At 36.8% G+C, this 24,876-nt stretch overlaps 1 protein-coding gene across 3 annotated transcripts; it reads right to left on the bottom strand.

Annotated features, from left to right (window-relative positions):
• Nucleotides 1–12,096: 12,096 nt before the first annotated feature.
• Nucleotides 12,097–22,344, bottom strand: LOC114822976 (protein translocase subunit SECA2, chloroplastic). Of its 3 annotated transcripts, XM_070813470.1 has the most exons (32): nucleotides 22,089–22,338; nucleotides 21,989–22,052; nucleotides 21,752–21,886; nucleotides 21,596–21,665; nucleotides 21,433–21,497; nucleotides 21,175–21,295; nucleotides 20,934–21,025; nucleotides 20,721–20,786; nucleotides 20,465–20,529; nucleotides 20,299–20,386; nucleotides 20,070–20,135; nucleotides 19,705–19,820; nucleotides 19,388–19,478; nucleotides 18,980–19,063; nucleotides 18,758–18,850; nucleotides 18,556–18,651; nucleotides 18,354–18,439; nucleotides 17,669–17,747; nucleotides 17,430–17,543; nucleotides 17,147–17,242; nucleotides 17,014–17,077; nucleotides 16,489–16,778; nucleotides 16,219–16,274; nucleotides 15,695–15,812; nucleotides 15,466–15,546; nucleotides 14,364–14,443; nucleotides 13,693–13,747; nucleotides 13,546–13,615; nucleotides 13,276–13,465; nucleotides 12,999–13,122; nucleotides 12,386–12,460; nucleotides 12,097–12,308 (listed from the first exon to the last, which is right to left on the bottom strand). In XM_070813470.1, the coding sequence occupies exons 1-32, from the start codon at nucleotides 22,199–22,201 to the stop codon at nucleotides 12,144–12,146; spliced, it is 3,168 nt and encodes a 1,055-aa protein (XP_070669571.1). In that variant the 5' UTR covers nucleotides 22,202–22,338; the 3' UTR covers nucleotides 12,097–12,143. The 3 variants fall into 3 exon arrangements, with proteins under 3 accessions (XP_070669571.1, XP_028954053.2, XP_028954054.2); XM_029098220.2 differs by having other exon boundaries at nucleotides 21,989–22,344; XM_029098221.2 differs by having other exon boundaries at nucleotides 13,276–13,453; nucleotides 21,989–22,344.
• Nucleotides 22,345–24,876: the final 2,532 nt, after the last annotated feature.

Raw genomic sequence — 24,876 nt, 5'->3', positions numbered from 1 at the left:
TATACAACACCCAAAGCTTGTTGTACAGCAATGGAAACGATAATCCGGCAAATCCTTAAAACAGGAGATTCTTAGAGATGAGAGCCGGCTAGCCAATCCCCATAATAACAAGGATTTTCCATGTAATCCAACAATTAATCCATTGGCTCCATTCGCATCTTTTCATCACCAACAACATGCAACCTTGTTCAATCAAGCAACAATTATCCAGTCCAAGCCTAGAAGTTACATCATCTGCAGAAACTCATCCTACCAGCCACTGCATAATACTTGTTTATATTAAAACTCATATAAAACCACATTCCGTGTGTATTCCATACCAAACAAAATATAACAATCTACCAATCTATTGAAAAATTTAAAGTTTATAACCCTTTATATAAATCCTTTGACCTGCCAAGAATTTCGATCGGTTGACATACGAGCACCATTAAGATGCAATCCACATTCTTTTGCAGCGACCATTCTACAACACCATACATCCGAAGCATGAAATCCTTTAGGGCCGATAGCTGTTACGAATTTACCTATAGTTATTTTGCAGCAACGATTAGATTTTAACTGGAGTCATTAAGAATATGTAATGAATTTAGGCAGACTGTTACCTGAAGGAAAAATGAAGAAAATAATATAGCAGATACGTACATTTGATGTGTCAATTAATAGGAGCATATTTATGTGACTTAGTTAGCTTGTTTTCTTGCATTTTCATAGTTAGTGTGTGTTTATTATAGTGATTTAAGCTATTTTCGTTTGTTTGTAGGTCTAATTGGCAAAGTTGGCAAGAAAGTGCATTTTGAAGCATTTTAGAGCAATTTTGGGCTGGAATGGATTGCATGCATGTGGAGCACAAGGAATGGACATTTTTTAAGATCAAATGAAGCGAGGAATGTGCTAATGAGATGGAGAACTTAATTCAAGACTTAGAAGATGAGTAATCAGCTGCAAGGGGACCTAAAACCCTTCTAAAAGGCCTATATCTTCTCTTATACATGTGCAACACCCACCTTTCTAGAAGCCCTAGAAAGGTGGCACCCCAAACTCTTCTAGAATGTCATAAATCAGCCACAACACACTCTTTCTAGAAGCCCTACAAAAGTGGCGCCTCAAACCCTTCTAGAAACCCTAGTTATTTCCCCCTTAGATTGGGCCAACCCTTGTGCGAAAACCCTAAGCCTTTTCCTCCAGAAATTCAGCCAAACCCTAGCCTATAAATATATAATTTTAGCCACAAATTCGACCAATCCCCCCCCATATAATTCTAAAACCCTCTCAGCCACAATCGACACCATTCCACAACTTTTTGCTGCAATTCTGGAGAAGAATGAGCCCTTGTCGTGCCTTCCATTGGAGCAAGAACCTTGTGTGCAAGCCACCTGCATCCTTGGGAGTTCTAAGAGTTTTTTCTTCCCTCGTTTTAGTTTCAATGTTTATTTCAGATTGCTTTTCAATTGTTATGAACATGTGTAACTAATTTTCTTATTAGTTAGAGGTGAATTCGAAGCCATGGACATATGTTTAATATGAATTGATTACCTTCAGTTATTATTTCGTAAAACATGAATGTGATTTACTTATCTATTTGATTGAGAACTTATTCTTGTTTGTTGATTAAGGGTGCACACTTAGTTTGCATACATGAATTTGATGCTAAATTATAAGGGACTTCCACCTAATCGTTAGGAACTTATAATTAAAAATAGTGAAGAGTGCTAGTCACAATCGTGTTAAGTAGATTTTTGGCTGGAGTATCATACAGTTCATAGTTACGATAGCCTTGTCAATGTTTATGAATTCCATGGAACTTAATGATCTTTGAATGTATCTTTATCATGCTGTTCATATAGGGAAATTAAGAAGAATAATTTGGTTGCGATGCTTTGTCCATTCAATTCATAATCCCTTTTGTTTCTGTCCGTACCTTTTAGTTGTGTTTCTGATTTTGTTTTGTCTAGTTTTCTTTGTTTTAGGTACTAGTTTATGACTCAAAGTTCTCAACCTATCAGTGCAAATATCTTGGAGTTTGACGACGATTTTGAACAAACATTGAGAAGGAAAAGGAAGAAGCCATAACCCAATTCACCTAGTTCTAGCTCCGAATCTGAAGTGGAAATTAAAGAGGAATTCGAAGAGGAACAAGACATGGCTGTTGACAATTGAACAATCAAAGAACTTTCAGCCTTGGGATTGGACAATGTCGTGCCTATATGCATTCAATATCCTGTGGCTGCCCTCCTAAATACCATGGGTTGTCCATGGAAGATCCAAACAAGCATTTGAAGGAATATGAAGTAGTATGCTCAAGTATGACACCCATAAACGTGGATGGGAATATTTTGAAGATGAAAGCCTTTCCATTCTCTCTTATGGACAAGGCTAAATATTGGCTCTACGAATTAGCACCTGGAACCGTCATTTCTTGGGAAAGCATGAAAAGAGCGTTCTTGGAGAAATTCTTCCCAACGTCAAGAGTCATTCTTTTGAGGAAGAGAATTAGTGGCATTCAACAAAACCAAGGAGAATCGTTTCCAGCCTATTATGAGAGGTTCAAGACATTAGTTGCATCCTACCCGCAACATCAAATGAAGGAAGAGCTCTTGATTCAACACTTCTACGAATGACTCCTTCCAATTGAGAGACAAATGCTGGATGCTTCAGCAGGAGGTGCTTTAGTTGACAAGACTCCAGTCGCTGCAAAGATCTTAATTGCCAATCGAGCCTTGAATGCGCAACAATATGAAGAAGTTGGACAAAAAGACCCCCCACAGCAACAACAAGTGAATGAGGTAAGTGCAATTTACGAACTTCAATCTCAAATGGCTAATCTCACTATTCTTTTGTCACAGGTTGTCAATGGATCCAAAGTGCAAGGTGCAGCAGTTTGTGGTATGGGTTCTATACAAGGACATCTCAATGATCAATGCCCTCAATTCATAGAGAATGGAGGATGGGAAAGTGCCAATGGCATAGGCTATCAAAGCCAAAATCAGCCAGGGAATGATCCATACTCTAATACCTACAATCTGGGCTAGAGAAATCATCCAAATTTCAAGTGGAGGGAGCCTTAACAACCCCAACAACAAGGAAGATATAGACAACCACCTCCCAGGCTCTATCAAAAGCCATTCGTACCACCACAACTTCCAACACAATATGCCCAACCAAATTCAGGTTCGTCTTTGGATAATGATACACTTCTTAAATTACTAACTTCATTAACGCAGGGCCAACAAAATCAAGCCAAGGAGATGAGTGAAGTGAAGAAGCAAATTGGGCAGATGGCGGAGTTCCTTGGACAGTTTCAAGAAGAAGGCAAATTACCTAGCTTAACCATTGTTAATCCAAAATGAGGTTTTGAAACTGCCAAGGCCATCACGTTGAGAAGTGGTAAAGAGGTTGGAACCAAGCCAAACACATCCAAATCAAGTCAAAATGAGGACGACAAATTGCTGCTCGAAGAGGAAGAGATGGACAAAGCCACGGTAAGGAAAAGGACAATCTTGCCGCAGCCCCCCAAAGACCCTAAGCCGTCTAACTCAGGTAAGGTGGTTCCAAATTTGACTCATTTTAACCCTATTCCACCCAATGCACCTTTCCCTCGCAGATTTATGCAAGCCAAGAATGAAGAGGATGAAAAAGACATTCTAGAGTCGTTTAGGAAGGTGCACGTCAATATCCCGCTCCTTAATGCTATAAAGCAAATCCCAAAGTATGCTAAGTTTTTGAAAAAGCTTTGTACAACAAGGAAACGAGAGAAAGAGGTGGTGCATGTAAGTGAAAATGTCTCTGCAATGTTGCAAAGAAAGTCCTAAATGCAAAGATCCAGGTAGTTTTACTATCTTTTGCGAGATTGGTAATACAAGGTTTGAACATGCCATGCTAGATATAGGTGCATCCATTAATGTCATGCCATATTCTGTCTATGCATCTATGAATCTAGGGGAGCTTAAAAATGATGGAGTTATTATCCAATTAGCCGATCGTTCTAATGCATATCTGAAAGGTGTTGGAAATGTGCCCTAAAACCAATCATATGATGATACTTTACGGACATTTCACATGTTAAACTAATATAGTTTAATTTAAAGGGCAAAGATTATTGTTTGAAGCCATCTCATATAAATGTTATACGCTTAAACGATAAGTCCAAGGAATATGTAATTGGGAGAATGCAATCTAAAGAAGTTAGATTCATGAGACCATTATCTTCCGTATACATATCATAAACGTTCCTGATCATAGGATTGCCAATTGGGCATTGACAGTCCATTAAGATCAGTACGTGTTATGTCTTCTCTTAGGGAGAGTGACTAGTCTCGAGTCATTGGTGCGACTGACACCAAGACAAGCATGTAGGTGCTCAATAGAGAATGAGTCCACTGAACATGATCAATGAGGAGTTCTCATACTCATGTCACATGAGAACTCATGGTTGGGATAATGCAAAGTAGTTCTTTGACCTGAGGCATCATAGTTGTCTTGTGGTTAGGTCCTTGATCTTTGATTATGTCAAAGTCACTCTATCAGAGGGTGTCCACAGCATAGTTGGGGTTAAGTCACTTAGCCATGGAGGCAAGTGAATGCGTAACAAGGGATCTCTAACCTTCAAACCGTTTGAGGGAGAACGCTCTATGATATGATTAAGAATCTCTGGCCAGAGTATGAAAGAGATTTAGGAAGTTGTTCCAAATCACATTCAAGGTAATCATATAAGTAAATAAATCACATTGGATAGTAGACATGATTAAACTATCAAACCAAACAATGTGGTCAAGAGTATTGTATTAGAGAAAGACCGTATTGCATTCTAATCCTAAACTGAATAGGTTTTCCACCTCTTCTGATTAGCTTGGGTAATCATGACATACTGCTAGGTGTCACTCATGGTTTGTGGAATCCCTAAACGTGTATAATCACTAAAGGGAGAATTGAAAGTAAGTTTCAATTCACAATCGATTTGAAAAAGTTCTAATCGCCCACTGCCTCGCTAAAAGGAACCTAATGGATCGTTCACTGTGTAAGGTAGAGATTGAAGAAACAACAGAGATGAGTAAGGATAATTAAATGGTCTAATTATTTATGGCAAGGATTAATTAATATGTTAATTAATCAAACGAATAAAGTTCGTTAAAGACCTCGGGTTAGTTTTGGGCCGCAAGGCCCAATGGGATTTGAATGTCATGCCCATTAACTCAACTTGTATGACAACTTGAATAAACAAAGGGTTTGAAAGACTTAAGTAAGTGCAATGGAGCCAACATCACATCATTGTGAGGCTTCATTCTCTAGAGGCCAAATAAGATGGGTACTTGCAAGAGATGCAAATGAGTAAGCGTACTCTCTCATTATTATTGATGTTAGCCAACATTATATCATTGTGAGGTGGGCTTGGTAATGATGAGTCTCCCATACGCTACTAAGAGTTTCCTCCAAAACTCTCGAATTCCGATGAGGGATATGGAATTTGTCAAAAATAGTGGGTGGTGCTATTTGATTTAAAGACCCGGATCAAATGGCTTAAAATCAATTTATATTCGTTATGTATTTGTTTACCAATATATTTGCAAACGCTATCCAAAAAACTTGACAAAGAAAAGCCGAAAGCTTTAGTTTCCGGACTTGGTACTACAATCCCATAGATTGTCTATAATGGCTTGTATATGTACCTAAGTAATCTCATCCTCACAATCTTCCTATTGATAATGTATCATTGGAAGAACATGTTAGATAAGTCTATCATAAAGAGGACAACACGTTTAATGTCATAATTCTTCAATTACAAATTGTTGTATGAAGAAATAAGAGTTGCTTTGAACAACCCTTAGCTAACGCAAACATTAGTGCTTGTTTCTTTGTTACATGAACAAGGAACTTGAGAAGTAAGCACAAGGGCATGGACACTTTATGTGCCATGATTCTTCACTTACAAATTGTTGTATGAAGAAATGAGAGTTGCCTTGAACAACTCTTGAAAGTTTGTAATTATGTTTAGAACATAATGGTTGGTTGACAAAAATAGTCCATCAACATGGACTTATGATGATTTTGAATCATTGAGTGTTGAAGTGTTAAACCACTTCTAGATACGGAAACTAGGCAAGGACTTCACTTTTGTGTCCCTATCCAAATGGTTCACTAAGTTTATTGTAAACTATATAGTGAACAATAACCACACGCTCTTCAAATCCTTTGATGTGTATAACACAATTGAAATAAGTTTCAAAAGAGATAGTGGGAGTTTAGGGACCATGACTATTATAGTCAAAGGAGAAGTCAAATGAAGAAGGGGAAATAACTCCAAAGGAACAAACTTTCTTTATGAAAGGATGGACATTGGAAGGGGTATTTGCAAGAAATGTCTTGCAAGTGTCAAGAACACACCTTTCGAAGGTGTTGTAAATTGTTCTTGAAAAGTTCAAAACAGTTGGTTCTTCTACTTGAATGCTTGATTCCGTATTAGTAACTATGTTTTACAATCGTTGTAAAAGTGTGGCTAATAAAAAGTAGAAGATTAATGAGAGAATAGAAAGCACTTCACATTCGGAACGTGAATCAAATGTAGATCTCTACGAAAGCAGATCGTACTTACTTCCTCATATGAACTACCAAAGAAATTGGAAAAACCAAAGATTGTCTTTACATTGTCTTTACATTCCAATTTTAAGGAACTTAATTCTGTCACTGTGAGAGATGGATGAATGTTTTGTTTGACAAAACATTGTTCTTTATTAATGAACAATGTGGTCAAGAGTATTGTATTAGAGAAAGACCGGATTGCATTGTAATCATAAACTGAATAGGTTCTCCACCTCTTCTGATTAGCTTGGGTAACCATGACATACTGCTAGGTGTCACTCGTGGTTTGTGGAAGCCCTAAACGTGTATAATCACTAAAGGGAGAATTGAAAGTAAGTTTCAATTCACAATCGATTTGAAAGAGTTTTAATCGCCCACTGCCTCGCTAAAAAGAACCTAATGGATCGTACACCGTGTAAGGTAGAGATTGAAGAAACAACGGAGATGAGTAAGGATAATTAAATGGTCTAATTATTTATGCCAAGGATTAATTAATATGTTAATTAATCAAACGAATAAAGTTCGTTAAAGACCTCAGGTTAGTTTTGGGCCGCAAGGCCTAATGGGATTTGAAAGTCAAGCCCATTAACTCAACTTGTATGACAACTTGAATAAACAAAGGGCTTGAAAGCCCAATAAACCCTTAAGGCCAGCCAAATAAAGGAGGGTAGTGAACTTGCTTTAATTGCAAGTTTGCCACTCCATTGTGAGGTGGTATAAAGGCAACTTTATAGCCATTTCATCCTTAGGGTTTTCTTTTGGGGAAAGGATGAGAACACAATGCTCTCCTTTTCCCTCTAAGAGGCCGGCCCCCTTGGACGAGATTAGCTAGCAATCTCTCATCCTCCAAAGTCACTCATCTCTTCTTCAAGTCCCTCCTTGGTGTGGAAAAATTAGAGGTTCTCAAATTTGGGAACTTGGAGAATCCTTTCTACCATCCTCCTCCAAGAAATCCTTGGAACTAAGAAGCAAGGAATGATGGCCCTCTCCTTGGGTGATTAGCCTTTACTTATGCAAAGAGGAATCAACAAAGGTATAAAATATCTCAACTCACTTTGTTCTTGAGTTAAGTCTTGGTTCACCTTTCTACTAGGCTTTGAATTTCATGGGTAATGTTTTGTTTTTTAGTGCATACAAGCATGATTCCGCCTTTTAATGTTAATTGCATGCCATAGATGTTGCTCAAATGAACATGGTTTTCACAAAATTTCCTTCAAAAGCAATTTTGGAGGATGTTTTGGTGTAGGTAGACCATTTGATTTTTCCTGTAGATTTTTATGTGCTTGAAATGGAGGATTCAGCCCACTCTCCATGATTGCCACTCTTACTTGGATGACCTTTCATGAAAACAGCTCAAACCAAGATTGATGTGGCCAAAGGAGCAGTCACTATGGCGTTTGGTGGTGATATAATTAATTTTAATGTTTCTAACTTTGTGGAGAAGCCTAATCATGTTCGCTCTTGTTTTGCCATTGATGTAGTTAAAAATATAGGGCAAGAACCTTTAGCACCAATCAGGAAGGATGAATGATGAATCTAGCACCACCATCGAAGAGGGAAGTGGAGTGGAGCACAAGAAACACGCCACTATCCTCAAAACACCCAATCTGGCCGAGAGCACCTCTCATGCATTTGTTGATAGTGCTGCCACTTTTGAACCTTCATTGCAATACATTGGTGAGCCACATATTCCTATTCCAATTCCCATTTCAACTAATAGGTTGTTACCATCTTTGGTGCAGGTACCCAATCAAATTCAAGGTGGTGGGACACTTTACATTGACTTTAGGAAGCTCAACGCCACAATCAGGAAGGATCACTACCTCTTGCCATTCATAGATCCAGTGCACGAGAATTGTGAGGAGCATGTCGTGGAGGATGTACCCCTTTATGCCTTGGACTACAATGGAGCTTAAATGGAGGTATCGTCTGGCTGGAAGACGTTAAAGCAAGTGCTTCTTGGGAGGCAACCCATGTGTTCATACGAGGAAATGAAGGAATTCGAGCTCCATACCCATATTTGCGTTCTTAAACCCATATGTTTGTTAGTTGTGTTGTTTACTTGCATGTTAGTCTATGTTTGAAACATTGAGGACAATGCTTGGTTTAAGTGTGGAGGGGGGGGTTTGCATGATTTTCGTGGAATTTTATCACCTAACACTACTAGAGTTGTTTCTCACTGTTTTAAGTGTTTTTAGTGTGTTTTGAACTGTTTTAGTGTGTTTAGAAAGAAAAATACGAAAATTTGAAAAATAATTAGAAAATGTTTTAAAAACCCCAAAAAAGAGTAGTTTTTGTGTGTTTGTCTTAGGATACCTTCCAACACAATGATAAGGATTTAGTTTTTAATTACATGATTGTTAAAGAAAATTACAAACATGAATGGAAGTTTGATATGCTCTTTGGTTTATGCTTGGTTATAGTTGTCGTTTACGAATTCACATGTAATCACAAAGGAAAAAAATCAGTTTTTGTAACATGCTTGAAGGAAGGAACTCAAACTAATACTACAACCCTGAGAGACTTAAGCCTAAACTTTATTTGGAGAGTTATTAATTTGTGATTTCTTGTTTTCTATAGTCATTGCATGATCTCATTATTCTTTGCTTGGTTGCTACTTAGAATGCGTTTTATCACTTTAGTTCCAAATACTAGAACTCATGCCCATTTCATTCAAAGCTTAAAATTGAATGCATAACATATAACAAGGTGAAGTTGTTTAGTAGTTACCACCAGAGCCAAAAAGCCTTCATCCCATGCATTTGTTTTGTAGGTTTAACCCCTTTGAGCCTTATTTAGCCTATTTTCGTTGTTAGCCACATTATCCCCACCTAGCCTAGAATAGGACTATCCATACCCTTGTTCTTAAAGTATAGTGGAGCATGACTTAGAGGGAATTCCTTTTGATCAAACATATTGCAGAAATCAAGTGTGGGGGAAGGTTATGTACATGAGCAAAAGAAAAAAACAAACAAAAACAAAAAAGAAAAAAAAACGTGGAAAAAGAAGAAGAAAAAGAAAGAGAAAAAAGTTGTGAAATAAGTGAGAAAGAACTCACAAGTATTGGTTGTTGAAGAAAGGGTCCAAAAAGTTTGAATACGGCTCTAAGTTGTACAAAATCCCTTTAGTGTTTCAAGTTATTTGCTGCATTCAAGAGTGAATTCTAAGTTGATTTCATTACTTTGCTTACTATTGCTTTAAGAACCTTTGTTTATCCTTACCTTTCTTTGTTAGCCAATACCTTTAGCGCCATTACAACCCTTAGACTCTTATCTTGGTTGTTATGTGTTTCAATATGTGGAGTTTGGGATTGGTATGAGCATATGGTATCCAGGGTTCTCGCGTCTAAGTAGTGGCATTCCATTCATGAGATCATATCTATATACATGCATTAATAATTCCAGAAAGTGCTTTCTTTGTTTAAAATATATGTGAATGGCTAGTCTACATATTTACATCAATCTTCTCACATATACCTAGTATAGGGAGTGTAGTTAGAAAATCTGTGTGAAAATAGAGTGTATATCCGGTGAGGAATTGAGGGAATTCTCTAAGGTGTGTTACTACCATCAAAACCATGTTTTAAATTGATTAGATGCGAGCTAGTAAGTGGTGATTGAGATTAAGTGTGTGCTCGAGGGTAAGGATAACTAAAATCTATGTGAGTAGTGATTTTTAATATGTCATGTTTCATTGGAAATCCCTGAGGCAAGCGTTGGAAGGTTTAGGTTTTGTTTCCTTTGTTTTGCTCGAGGACTAGCAAAAGCTAAGTGTGGAGGAATTTATAGGAGCAAATTTATGCGATTTATTTAGTTTGTTTTCTTGCATTTTCATATTTAGTGTGTGTTTATTATAGTGATTTAAGCTATTTTCGTTTGTTTGTAGGTCTAATTGGCAAAGTTGGCAAGAAAGTGCATTTTGAAGCATTTTAAAGCAATTTTGGGCTGGAATGGATTGCATGCATGTGGAGCACAAGGAATGGATGTTTTTGAAGATCAAATGAAGCGAGGAATGTGCTAATGAGATGGAGAAATTAATTCAAGACTTGGAAGATGAGTAATAAGCTGCAAGGGGACCTAAAACCCTTCTAAACGGCCTATATCGTCTCTTATACATGTGATGCACCCACCTTTCTAGAAGCCCTAGAAAGGTGGCGCCCCAAACTCTTTTAGAAGGTCAGAAATCAGCCACAACACACTCTTTCTAGAAGCCCTACAAAAGTGGCGCCCCAAACCCTTCTAGAAACCCTACAAATCTGCCAGAAACCCTAGTTATTTCCCCCCTTGGATTGGGCTAACCCTTGTGCAAAAACCCTTAAGCCTTTTCCTCCAGAAATTCGGCCAAACCCTAGCCTATAAATATATAATTTCAGCCACAAATTTGACCAACCCCCCCTCCCCCATATAATTCTAAAACCCTCTCAGCCACAATCGACACCATTCCACAACCTTTTGCTGCAATTCTGGAGAAGAATGAGCCCTTGCCGTGCCTTCCATTGGAGCAAGAACCTTGTGCGTAAGCCACCTGCATCCTTGGGAGTTCTAAGAGTTCTTTCTTCCCTCGTTTTAGTTTCAATGTTTATTTCATATTGCTTTTCAATTGTTATGAACATGTGTAACTAATTTTCTTATTAGTTAGAGGTGAATTCGAAGCCATGGGACATATGTTTAATATGAATTGATTACCTTCAGTTATTGTTTCGTAAAATATGAATGTGATTTACTTATCTATTTGATTGAGAACTTATTCTTGTTTGTTGATTAAGGGTGCACACTTAGTTTGCATACATGAATCTGATGCTAAATTATAAGGGATTTTCACCTAATCGTTAGGAACTTATAATTAAAAGTAGTGAAGATTGCTAGTCACAATCGTGTTAAGTAGATTATTGGCTGGAGTATCATGCAATTCATAGTTACGATAGCCTTGTCAATGCTTATGATTTCCTTGGAACTTAATGATTTTTGAATGTATCTCTATCATGCTGTTCATATAGGGAAATTGAGAAGAATAATTTGGTTGCGATGCATTGTCCATTCAATTCAATGAATTTAAGGAAATATGAGAGTTAATTAGTGTATTCACGATTAATTTGGGGCATTGTCAATCATGGTTTAAAGAAACAATACTGGAAATCGATTTATGTTGCATATGTTTATGTGTGGAGAAGGACCCTCTAACTAGTTTTTCACCCTTGAATTCACCTAATTTCATATCTAGTTTACTTTGTTTTGCAATCTGTCTAGTTTGATTAATTTCGTCCAAATCAACCCCCCTTTAATTAAGTGTGTTAGATTAGTTAGAAAAGTGTTCAAATATGTCCAATTTAGTGTTTTGAGCCTTAGTAGTCTGAAATTCGTCCAATTAACTCCCTAATTTGAGTCAGTTTTAAGTCTTAAGTGTCTAGTTTTGTGTTTTTGAGTCTAATTTAGTGTTTTAGAGTTTAATTTGTGTAGATTAGCAGCTCTTCTAATCCCCGGCCTAGAACGATCCCTACTTACATATACTACTATCATAGGGTTTTAATTTGAGTGTTAGAATATTTCACATCATCAATAAACCCAGATTTATGATACAAAAATTTCTTGGGACTCCATTGAGGATGACCAATATTGCACAAGAGATTCTACAGTCAACCTTCGTGTTGCACTAAGCATAGATATGAAAAATCGACAACCATCAATTTTGTATTCTTCAAGAGGATTCCTGTGCCCGAAACTCCTTACGTTTACCTGCCAGATATTCCATGTAAGCCCATGACTATGCCCAAGCTAATTGAGATTTAAATCCACAAAAGATTAAAGAATACCGCTGAGCTAAGCCTGTTCATGTTTACGAGATGATCCCTCCAGAAACAATCAAGGGTTTTCACAATAACTGCTCTCTGTTTTCAGATCAAAATTTTAGTCAAGAAAGGAAATTAACTGTTAAAACAAAAATTATAAAAACAGATAAACTTCTGGTAAGATAATATGTAAGCAAATCTGGAATTTTTACACAAATCTTCTCATCGAAGTTTCATGAAAATACTACTATTTTAGGGCAAACTCAAACCCATTTGTTTACAACCATTAAGCATGCATCATATTTACGTTAACCATATAGCAACACAAATTCCAACTTAAGAGTGCTGGAAATCTTTGAGAGAGTGCTGGAAATCTTTTTCTTCTCAAACGCAATAATAATGATAAGCTAATAAATCAACGTTAGCATTCATCAAGGGAAGTGATTTCACACCCGTTTAGCTTCTCAAACACCCATCTTTATTTATGGGGCATCATATTGAATAAGTCAAACGGAATCAACAAATATGATTAAACAAGGGTGATTAAGAGGCTAAAAAGGGTGTGAAAATCACTTCCCTTCACCAACTACCATAGATATAAAAAGTAATAATGAATGATTGAAGAGAAGATTCTTACTTCCACTTCCTTCACATGTCCATCATCATAACCAGATTCTTGAATAACATCCAAGTATGAAGCAATTAAAAGATCTCCAAGGTATTTGCGGAGGAGGCTAGTAGTAGCATGGTACCGTCCATTCCTAAAGTAAACATATCAGGGAATGATAAAACTCATAATATTGTTAAAAGGAAAACAGAAACAACAGAAATGATACAAAATAAACGAAGCATTCCAAATTATGGGTATGTGTGAGGGACGGGAGCGCGTGCACACAAGCAGAGAGTTCACTCACTTAGTCATATCATCAGAGCATATAGCAAGCCAGCGTTTCAATGAAGAGCTCTTCTTGCGGATTCCTCTGAAGGCATTTGGAGGTCTTGGCAAGTTTGGAAGGTGAACGTCATGAATATTTCTAGAGTTTAGTTCATGTGAGTCTGCTAGAGATTTTAGTAAAACTTCCTCTGTAATGCCTGTAAATGAATCTGGAGAAGCTTCATGCCATGAGGATTCATGTTAAACAAACAAGGAAATGCAGGAAAAGGATACAAATGTATCAGCTTACCATCCAGTAGTTTCCCAGAAATTGTCATAAACTCCTTCAAAAGCTTCCCCAAATTCCAATTTCTTGGATGCTATTAAGCAGTAGGGAATCAGTAAGACGAATTAGGGGATAGAAGTATACAACAACCAATTGGAAATTCCATACTACCTTCAGTGCATCAACGTTTCCAAAGACAATTTCATCTACCACTGCCTGCATGTACCTATTAACGACTTTCAATGAGTTAATTAACAAAAATGCTGCAAAAAATTCGAAACTTGTAAAAACATATTAAATTATAATCATTTGGACATTAAATTAAATGGGAGAAATTAGTAAAAACAAGAAAGTGGAACCCAGCTAGATTTTAACAAATCAAGCAGAGTGGTATAAAACATGAAACAGGCCAAGAAAGAGAAGTAGCAACAATTAGCAATACAATTGCATGCTTTATCTGCCACTTGTACACTTTTCAGAACACGAATACTGAATGTTGTCACACTCGGCAAGCTTAAGTTTTCCGACGCTTCAGAGTCTCACACTAAAATAGTTTTCAATTATATAAGCTACTTCCAGGTAGATAATGACTCAGTTATGCATTCTGGGCACTCTATTCTAATTTTACATATCAAGAATTCTAAAAGAAAGAGGTCTGAAAATTAAATTACAAGTTATCACCAATCTTTCTATAATCCGGTGAACCCTTTTTCTTTTGTTCCTTCTCTGAAACACACATTCACTAACAATATCCAAGTATTGTGTAACGGCTAAAGGATGTAACTTCAAACAAGCATGCTACTGTAAAATGAGTACCTTGAGTGTGGGACTCAGAAACTTACTGGTAAATGTTCTGGGAACAACTTTCATCATCACCCGTTAAAATGGACTGTCTAAGTTCATAGACATGCTTTCTCTGCACCTGGAAAAAGGGAACAACACAATTTAACGAACAAGATGTTGGGTTTTTCCAGCCCATGATGAGTTGTCCCAAGTCTATTAGGAATTATATAGTCTTAGAGGATTAAATTGTTTACCCAATTGAAGTTGTTTTCCCAATTGGAGTTGTTTACCCAATTGAAGTTGTCTACCCAATTTAAATTGTTTACCCAGTTTAAATTGTTTACCTAATTGGAGTTGTTTTCCCAACTGGAGTTGGTTTCTCAATTCGAGAAGAATTCATAACTAGATTCCAATTAGGATTAGTAATCCTTATTGAATAAGACCTTGTCTATATTAGGAGGCTATTGCAAGAAAAACAATAAATTGTATACTACTCAAGGAGTTAGAGTGAAAGAATATTGTAAGGGCAAACTGTGTGCGAGAGAAAAGAAAGAGATATGAGTAGAGTGTATTTCTTGTTCTTGTTCTTTCAGGTTTTTCTTCAAGTCTTAATCCTAAAGGCTTGGCAAGATTATCCGTTGTACTCATTATTGATATAGTGAAAGATTGTTGTTACTACCCCGTGGACGTAGGCACATATAGCCAAACCACATTAATGCTTTGTGTTATTTATCTTGGTTATTTTGTTTTCGATTTCCAAGTTGTCATGTTTTTCCCATTCTTAAACGCGATACTCACAACACAAGTAAGCAAGGGTCATCATCATTTAAGCTTGACATGCAATTAAGAAGGACCCTTTTTTCCTATTTTCCAGTTTTGAATTTATGCAAGTAACTTACCTGCACGATGCATCACTTAAAGTTTGCTAACTAATGATAACAATATACCTGATTTAGTACTTAAATCATAGAAAAGGGATACAGTGTCCAATGGTTACTCGTCATGGAAATTTAGGGATTACAAGGTTTATTATACTGCTCTCCAGTGACGAAAGTTCAAAACTGAATAAATCAATGTGATTAAGAACAAGTTTGCTCAGTGTTTGTAAATAGTGCAGCAGTTACTACTCCAATAAAGACATTGTTATTCATAAATGCATACCTCTAATACTTCATCAAACTCAACAAGGCTCTTCCTTATGCCAAAGAAGTACTTCTCTGCATTAACTTGCAGGGCCAGTAGCTAAAATTCACAAGTATTAAGCAGATACTTTTAGAAACAAGAGAGAGTGAACAATAATGTGTGAGATGATTAACTGAGAGCTCGCCAAGCACACTTAAAATATCAGAGAAACGGATAAGAACATCATTGACATGAGATCATGAATTACCTGTTTAACAATTGCACCACCTTCAATTGGCATATCCTCATCATTTGTAATTTTGGAAATAAGTCTCACAGCCCACTCAGTGTCAAAATTAAACTTTTGAAACATCTCATCCTGCAAGCTATTACATAAATGAACAAATAATAAGGTATGGAATAATGAAACCATGAGTTTTACAGTCAAGAAAACATGCGCAGTTCAAGATCAATGTGGGCCAGCTCTTAGACTTGCAAAAACCACCAGTTGGAACAGAAGGTTGCATGGTCCAGTGTGAACCAACAATAAAGATGACTGAAATCATGATCAATAAACCAGTCTGACTGGCCATTACATTGATTGAGATGAAGCAATGTTGACCGAGCAGAAGTGAGCTATGATAACTTGGTGAGGTTTTATTACAAGATAATATCAATAAACATGAACAGACCACAGACCACAGATGCTATAGACCCACCACAAATCATGTCTTTGTGTGACCATATCAATACCGAATCCATGTAAGCCTAAGCCGCTGAAGAGTGAATTACCTCACCATAAATCGTGTCGATCCAGGATCACCTTGCCTTCCAGCTCTTCCACGAAGCTAATGTAGTAAAAACAAAAAAATTTATCACGATAATCAAAATAAAAACTGTCAAACGAAAGAAACAACCAATATATATAAAGAAAACTCTTGGCAGTTCCCAAAATGGAATTGGATGACCACATCAAACTATATTTAGCTCATGCATGAGTCCATTCTTCATAGCCAAATGGTAAATAAATATGACTCCAAAATGTATGCCAAAAACAATCACCTGGTTATCTATTCTCCGTGACTCATGCAAAGATGTTCCTATCACATGAAGACCCCCAAGATTTTTTACTTCAGACCCTTCTTTGAAACAGTGTACCTCGCAATCCTTCAGAAGAGATAGATAAGCAAGTGCAATTGTAGGGCCAAGAGGGTACATCTCTGACTGTTCATCAACAAGCGTCTCTAAATCTTTCAAATCTTTTGACTGACTCATTTCCACTGACTCTGATATCATAGATTTTGCCTCCTTATATGTCCAGCTCTTGCCTTCATTTTTGCAAACATACTTGGCTACACGATGCATAAGAGAATATTAAGCGGTTGTTTGGATTTTAATTGGAAACTAGTTTATGCTTTTCAAAGAAGATGAAACTAACTAATTACTTAATACCCAATGGTTTCAAAAACAAAAAAATTGGATCCAAGAATAATACCAAACAGGCTCTAAAAGATTATGATTATAGATTGATGACTAATGTGCATTGTACAAGCATAAAATATTTTTAGTGAGAGCAGAGTCACAAACCCATTAGTGCTGTCTTAGCAAGAAAAGCTAATGATGATGGACCGACCTTTATCTTGGACAATACCTACAACAAATGATTAATTAGAAACAGATTCAAATTGGCATGCAGCTTAAAGGATCAACAATGAATCACCTTTTGTGAAATTGCCTCTCCATCAACATCAACATTTGGAGCTTCTCGTGTCAGAAACGAAATTAAACTGTCTTCTATGATCTCTTTTGCAAGCATCTTCAGTCATTGCAAGTACAAAAGGAATTAAACCACTGTTTAGTTTCTACTTATCCACACTGAGTCCAGACAAAGATGCATTAGAGTAAAGGATAGATGCATATGCATGAAGTACATGTTCGAATGGATTCCTGAAAATCATGTGTAGGTTCATTTAGAATAAATTAACAAGGAAAAAGGCACTTACTTTTGGATTTCCTCCTAGAATTATGTCAGTGCCTCTGCCAGCCATATTGGTAGAAATGGTAATGGCATATTTTCTTCCTGCTTGGGCAACAATTTCAGCCTCCCTTGCAGCATACTGATGAGAGAAGTGCATAAACACAACGGCAATGTAAAACCAAACTGTCAATTGAGTATTATAGTTAAAAAAAAAATTGATAGACCGCCATGTGAAAGCTCCAATCAAGTTAAATTTCAATAAACCTTAGGCCGTGCATTTAGAATATTGTGGGGGATATTCTGTTCCCTCAGCAGATCAGACAAGTACTCGGAATTCTCAACACTGCATTATTAAAATGAGAGATCATAGTTATAAATCTGCTGACCTCTGCATACTCAAGACATGAAGTCGACCAAATACTAGTATCCCCTCCTCATGCATAAACTTATCCAGTGTAAATATGATTTAGTTTAACTTTAATCCAATAAACAAGTAATTTGGATCAACGATATGCCATTCAGTCCAAATACCATTAGAATTCTTACAAAAGCACATGAAACAACATGCCTCCACAGATATAACCATGATGACAAAGTTTGAAATAGAGACTGAAAAAGTTTCAGCAGCTTTATCTGAATCACGAATTCCTATATATTTCTGATTCAACTCTCCACCATTACCCAAGTAACTAACATACACGGCCGGGAAAATTATAAAAGGCGAAACAGATATGTAATTCAGCATCAGGAATGATATAAAAGGTACCAAAAAATGCTTGACTATCAATGATATAATGCAAACTCCTCTTGGTCACAAAGTACAAAACTTCTAAAGTTTAACATGCATAAGATTGCTGAGTCACTGGCACATAAGAAGGTTATAACATGGCAGCCGCTCTATATTCACAGAACCAGATGCAAGAATTTAAACACATTAAATTAGATTTACCTGGTAGTTCCAACCAAAACAGGTCGCCCCTGTCTGAACATGTACTCCACTTCTTGTCGAACATATTCCCACTTTCCTTGAGCAGTCTAAAATAATACAAACCGAAACCTTCTGTCAAGTTGACGATAGAGTTTATTGGAATTTCGAGGTATAGAATTTATAGACATCAGATATACTTGAGGGTGAGCATTAAATATCCTACCGCAAAAGCTTGAATTGGTAAATCATTACGAATGTTTGGAAGATTTGTTGGCATTTCAATGACTGGCACTTGAAACATCTTCAAGAACTCTTTCTCCTGAAATTATTAAAGGGTAGATTTACATGAATATGCAATTATGAATACAAGTTACGCAAAAAATTTACTTTGAAAAATACATCAGAATGCTTGTAAACAGACATACTTCTGTTTTTGCAGTTCCAGTCATTCCTGACAGTTTTGGGTAGAGCTTGAATAAAGATTGATAAGTGATTTGTGCCACAACAACCGAATCAGCCTAACAAGTACATTGATATTACAACTTTGAACTAGGATGGTATATACATCATGTAATGAATTGCAGTGAAAAAAATAAAAAATAAAAAAAAGATACTTCAGGTACTAGTTGCCAAACGTTTGGATGTACCTGAATCTTCAAGCCTTCTTTAGCTTCCACAGCCTGATGAATCCCCTCAGACCACCTTCTCTTCTCCTCAACTCTGCCAGTCAGCTGTAAATATTTTAAGAACTTTGAGTTTCTAATGAGTCACTTAATTTCTACTTGTTTATAAAGTGCACCATCAATGAATTTTTGATCCACATTTATTTCAATGATTCTATTCCGTCTGTCGTCAATATAAGCCACTCAATGATTAGATCAAAGACAACTCAAAATTTATAAAAATGGAATTTGGTATAATCCACTTATCAATTGAGGAAAGAGAAATGTTGAATTGGTCTTTCCCTAATTCATTTAGGGTACCTAAAATTATGATGCATACCACAGTTTATCTTTCGTATATAATAGTCTGCCTAATAAAAATATAAATCATACCTCATTTATTATGAGAGCCTTCCCATTTCTGACAATGTATTGCACACCTTGACGATAGAACTCTTTAGCCTTCAACGCATTCATCACAAATCTACATATTTCAAATTTCAATGCTAAAAAAAATAAGTTGATTGATTGCCTATTGACCACATTTTAAACTTCAGTACTTGCTATAATAATTGCTGATGGTAGGTCAAACAATTGTGATAATTTAACAGAGAAGGTCTATTATGTGCTTATCACTCTCATGGTGTATTATGTGTAAACATGGAGCACAGGGCTTAATTTGTATAAGAACGGTTGAGTTTGATCATTACCTAGCCCAAGGATCATTTTCATCCCACAAGTCATTTGTTTCAAGGGCCATCTCAGCAAGAGCTATTCCTTCTTCAGTCAACTCAGCTGAATTATCTTTAAGTTCTACATTGTAATGCTGTAATGTTGATGATTATGAACCATAAAAGTTATTCTCAACTTATCAATACCCTATCGACATGATATCAATAATACAGAATTAAGGATGACACATTGACGACATATAGAGTATCCCGCTCTATGACAGAGGAGCAAGATCCCCTTCAGAAGTTCTCCCTCCTATTCCTATATATATATATATGCATGGGAAAACAAATGAATAGCTGCAGAAAGTTCATCTGAAAATAATAGGAAAGACTAGTCTCACAATTCCTCGCACAAGCAAATCTGCCACTTTAGCAGCCACAGGATAGCGTGCAGCATCTTTACTAGCCTGAGAAGGACAAAATTTAATAATCAATGTGTACAACAAAGAGATATTTTTACAAATAAAATTACACATTACCATACCAGATTAAGCTACTATTAAAAGAAAAGAAAATTAGCATTCAAATTATAACATAAAAATATAAAATGGAAACCTTACAAAAATTTACCTCCCCACTAATTAGCAATGGATTTCGTCCTTCGTCAATAAGAACTGAGTCAACTTCATCAACTATTGCAAAATGAAATGGCTTTGGCCTGTTTTTACAAAGTAAAACTGCTGACATTAGAAATAAATAAAAAAACATGTATGAACTAAAATTATTTGAGATGTACCATTTCATAACAAGCTGTCCACTGTTTCCAGCAAGGTTATCTCGTAGATAGTCAAAACCAAGTTCCTGAGTGAATCATTATGAATGAGCTATCAGGAAGACAGAAATTTTCTTCTTCTTTTGTTTTGGTGGGAACAAACTAACTAGTAATATCTACACCATGACTAGCAAACATTAGAAAGCAAAACAAAAGGTTTCTATGCACCTACCCCAAAGAGTAACGCAAATACAACCAACAAGCAGTAGAAATGACTTACTGAGTTATTAGTGTATGTTATGTCACAGCTATAGTTGGACCTCCTCTCTTCAGCTGTCATCCCCCTCTACATTGCAAATAGGAACTTAAATAAACATTGAATTATATACATAAATAAATTGAAGTGTATCCAAGTTAAACAACTGCAGGCCACCATGTCTCATAATTAGGAATCAAGTCTATTGCATGCAAATTCACATGGAGAGGAAATTACCTGAACAAGACCCACAGTAAGGCCTAAGAAGCGATGAACACGACCCATCCAGTCAGCATCTCGTTGTGCAAGGTAATCGTTTACGGTTACCACTGTTTCAACAGAGAGCAAATTATGGAATTAAATTTTGACAAATGTACACGATAAGGAAAGGTACAAACAATTGGGCATTCCACCCATTGTACAACTACACTTGCAAACAAATAAAATTCTTCTATAAGATCCAACACAGAAAACATACCATGAACGCCTTCACCTGTCAGGGCATTAAGATATGCCGCCAAGGTGGAAACCAACGTTTTTCCCTCTCCTGTTTTCATTTCTGCAATGGACCCATCATGAAGCACCGCCCCACCAATAATCTGGTGTTAACATTGACAACATATATAAACAAACAAAAATATTAAGTTGACAATTTACACATAAATTACATATGTAGAAACTATATGTACAACCGCAAATGTAATCATGAACGTAATGAGAGCGAGAAATAGGAAACCTGCACATCGAAATGACGCATACCAAGCTTCCTTTTTGCAGCTTCACGAACAACAGCAAAAGCCTCTGTAAACATTATAATTCAAGAAACAGAATTACTCCAAAAGTTTAGAATCCAATTAAAATAATGGACAATCTTCTAGTAAGCAGAGAAGATTGGGAACCAGCTTGGATATCAGCAAGTGTCTCCCCCTTTCCCAGCCTTTGCCGGAACTCTGCAGTTTTAGCAGTAAGCTACAAGAAACAAAGACAACCCAGTTTTCAAAAAGCCAAAAGAAATCCAATACCACAAACAATCAAATAGAACGAAACCACCAAACCTGGTCATCAGAGAGACTCTGTACTTGAGGCTCGAGCGCATTTACAGACTTCACAAGGCGGTAGTAGTCCCGAACAACCCAGTTGTTCAAACTAGTTACATCACTCCAAGTTTTCCTTATAAGACCCAAGTTTTCCTAAATCAAAGAACAACCCATTCACGCATTTCATCAAACAGATGATGGGCAATTGAGTAAAAGCAAAAAGTACACTGAAAGACAGAGGATATATAAATTTACCTTAATAGAGGCAGCAATGGGTTTGCTTGTGAGCCTGAGACGACGTCGTGGAGGCCGAGAGAAGGTAGAAAACGAAGAGAAGGTAGAAAACGAAGAGAAGGTAGAAAACGAAGAAAAGAAGCGGGCTTGGTCGGGGAGGACGGAGGTGGAGAGTTGTGAGAGAGGTTTAAGGGATAGGAAATAGGGGTTTTGGAGAGAAGGCAGGGCAGCCATAGCTATGGAGCTCTCTCTGCGATATGCAAGTGCAGAAGCCGAGTAGGAAGCGGGAACCGGTCAGCTACGATTCTCCCGGCAACATGAAACGAGTGAAGACTACAAATTACATACAATACCACATGTGTGATAAATTAATGTAATTATCGTCTAACCATCGAGGTGGTGATTATAGCTGTTAGGGCCCCAAAATGTAACACTCCAACTCAACCAAGTCTCAAAGCCCAATTATTATGCAAAGCCTATATTCAAGCCCAAACACATGCCAAGGCACGGGATCGACGAAGAATATATTTACCAACATGCCATGCTACAATGTTTAAGTCGGATATTCATGCCATGCTTCCTTAGCCACAATTCATGTTAAGTCCAAGTCACATATTCGGGGCTTGCCAAGTGGATTGTGGTGTGGATGGTTACGAAAGGTTATCAGGCCTACGTGAAATTGGGGTCATGGAAGACTTTGGGCTGCTTGGGAGCCAAAAGATCCAATATCATACCCTTTGTATTTCATGCAGGCATCATTGAGAGAGAACTAGCCTAGTTTATCCCTTTCTCTAACAAGTCAACCCCCTTGGTTAGGATTAAACTAGTTTCTTGCATTAAATGCATGTTAAGCCCAACAAGTTAGGCATTTAATGCTAACTTTCCCTTCCCAGCCTGCACAAACGACCAACGCACAAAAGCCATGAAGCGCTACCAAATTTAGCGTTTGCGGAAGGCCGCCCTGGGAAAGCTACGCCTCAGGAAGTAGCAATTTGCAGGTCTCAACAGTGTAGCTAGTTTACACCAAAATGGAAATAATAGGATAGGTAGGGAGAAAGGAGAGGAAGACCAAGCCACTGATGTGAAAATTACTTGACACACAAATTAAACCCTATTGTTGACAATTGTAGCAAAGATGTAAGTTGGGATTGTTCTAGACCAGGGATTAACTAGGGCTGCTAATCTACACAAATATGACTCAAAAATACCAAACTAGACTTAGAAACACTCAACTAGACTCAAAAACACAAAACTAACACTTAAGACTTAAAACTGACTCAAACTACTCAAAACAGCAAAACTAAGTTAAAACGACTCAAAACAGACTCTAGGGACTATTTGGACGAATTTAAGACTAGTAAGACTCAAAACACTAAATTGGACAGATTTAAACATTTTTCTAACTAATCTAAGACACTTAATTAGAAGGGGGATTGATTTGGACGAAAATTAACTAAATTAAATAGATTGCAAAACAAAGTAAATTAGGTGATTTAAATGGTGAAAACTTAGCCAGATGATCCTTTTCCACACATGACATATGCATATAAACCAATTTCCAGTATTGTTCCCTTAGACTATGAATGACAACACCCCAAGTTAACGGTGACAACACAAATTAACCATCAAATTTTCCTTAAATCATTGAATTGGACGGGATACACATCACAACCAAATTATCCTTATCAAGTTCCCTAACTATGAAAAGCATGAGAAAGAGAGACATATCAAAGGTCATTAAGTTCCTTGAAAACCATAAGCATTGACGACGCATTCGTAACTATGAAAAACATGATACTCATGCCAAGGATTTACTTAACACAATCATGACTAGTGACTTCCACTACTTGTGAATATAAGTTCATAACAATTAGGTGAAACTCCCTTCTATTCTAGCATCAAGTTTATGCATGCAAACTAAGTATGCATCCTCAATCAACATACATAAACAAGTTTTAATAACTCAGATAAGCAAATCACATTTGTTTATACCATATTTAGGGCCTTGTATTTAGATCTCGTACAAATACTCGGGGGACTTAAATGTAATTATGTGATAAAGGAATGGGCAAATATGTAATAAGTGAGGAGTCCTTATTTTATAAAAGGACCCCTCACCCTCACAATTAGAGGAGGCCAATTCTTAAGGCTCCCCACCCCCTCTCAAAGCTCTCTCTCCCTTAGATAAATACATAATTAGTGTGGACGTAGCCCAAACCTTGGGGTGAACTGATGTGAAAATTAACTTGACACACAAATTAAACCCTATGGATGACAATTGTAGTATATGAGCAAATAGGGATCGTTCTAGACCGGGGATTAACTAGGGATGCTAATCAATGTAAAACTGACTCAAGAACATAAAAATATAATGTAGAACACTAAACTAGACTCAATTAATGCAAAACTAGGGTTTAAAACACCTAAACAAACTAAAAACTCAAAATAGCAACTAAAAGGCTCAAAACTGCCTTAAAACCACTTTCTGGGCAGTTTTGAGTACCTAACACTAGTTTGGACGAATTTGGACTATGACTTGACTCAAAACACTTAAAAACACAACTAAATGGATTTCTAACTAATCTAACACTTTAAAATAAATGGGGGAATGATTTTGACGAAATTAAAACTTTAAAACTCAGACTTTAAAAACAAATGTAAAGCAGCACAGATTGTGATTAAATAGAATGGTGAGAAGCTAGTTAGAGGGTTCCTTATCCACACATGAACATATGCATACAACTCGATCTCCAATTACTCTTTCAACAAACCATGAATGACAATGCCCCAAATTAACTAGATTGCACCAATTAATTCTCAGATTTCCCTAGATTCATTGAATTGAATGGAATACGCATTACAACCAAATTATTCTTATCAAGGACCCTAACTATGGAATACGCATGATA

Source organism: Malus domestica, chromosome 15 (genome assembly GCF_042453785.1).
Source record: "Malus domestica chromosome 15, GDT2T_hap1".
Taxonomy (NCBI): Eukaryota; Viridiplantae; Streptophyta; class Magnoliopsida; order Rosales; family Rosaceae; genus Malus; species Malus domestica.
The sequence above is the reverse complement of the archived record's forward strand: the minus strand, read 5'-3'. Positions and strand labels throughout refer to the sequence as shown.

Coding starts and splice junctions, on each gene's coding strand:
- LOC114822976 (XM_029098220.2), bottom strand. CDS start 22,201: ATGGCTGCCCTGCCTTCTCTCCAAAACCCCTATTTCCTATCCCTTAAA. Junction 20,387..20,464: donor GGACAGCTTGTTATGAAATG/GTACATCTCAAA, acceptor TTGTAAAAACAG/GCCAAAGCCATTTCATTTTG. Junction 17,748..18,353: donor GTTTTGGTTGGAACTACCAG/GTAAATCTAATT, acceptor TTAATAATGCAG/TGTTGAGAATTCCGAGTACT.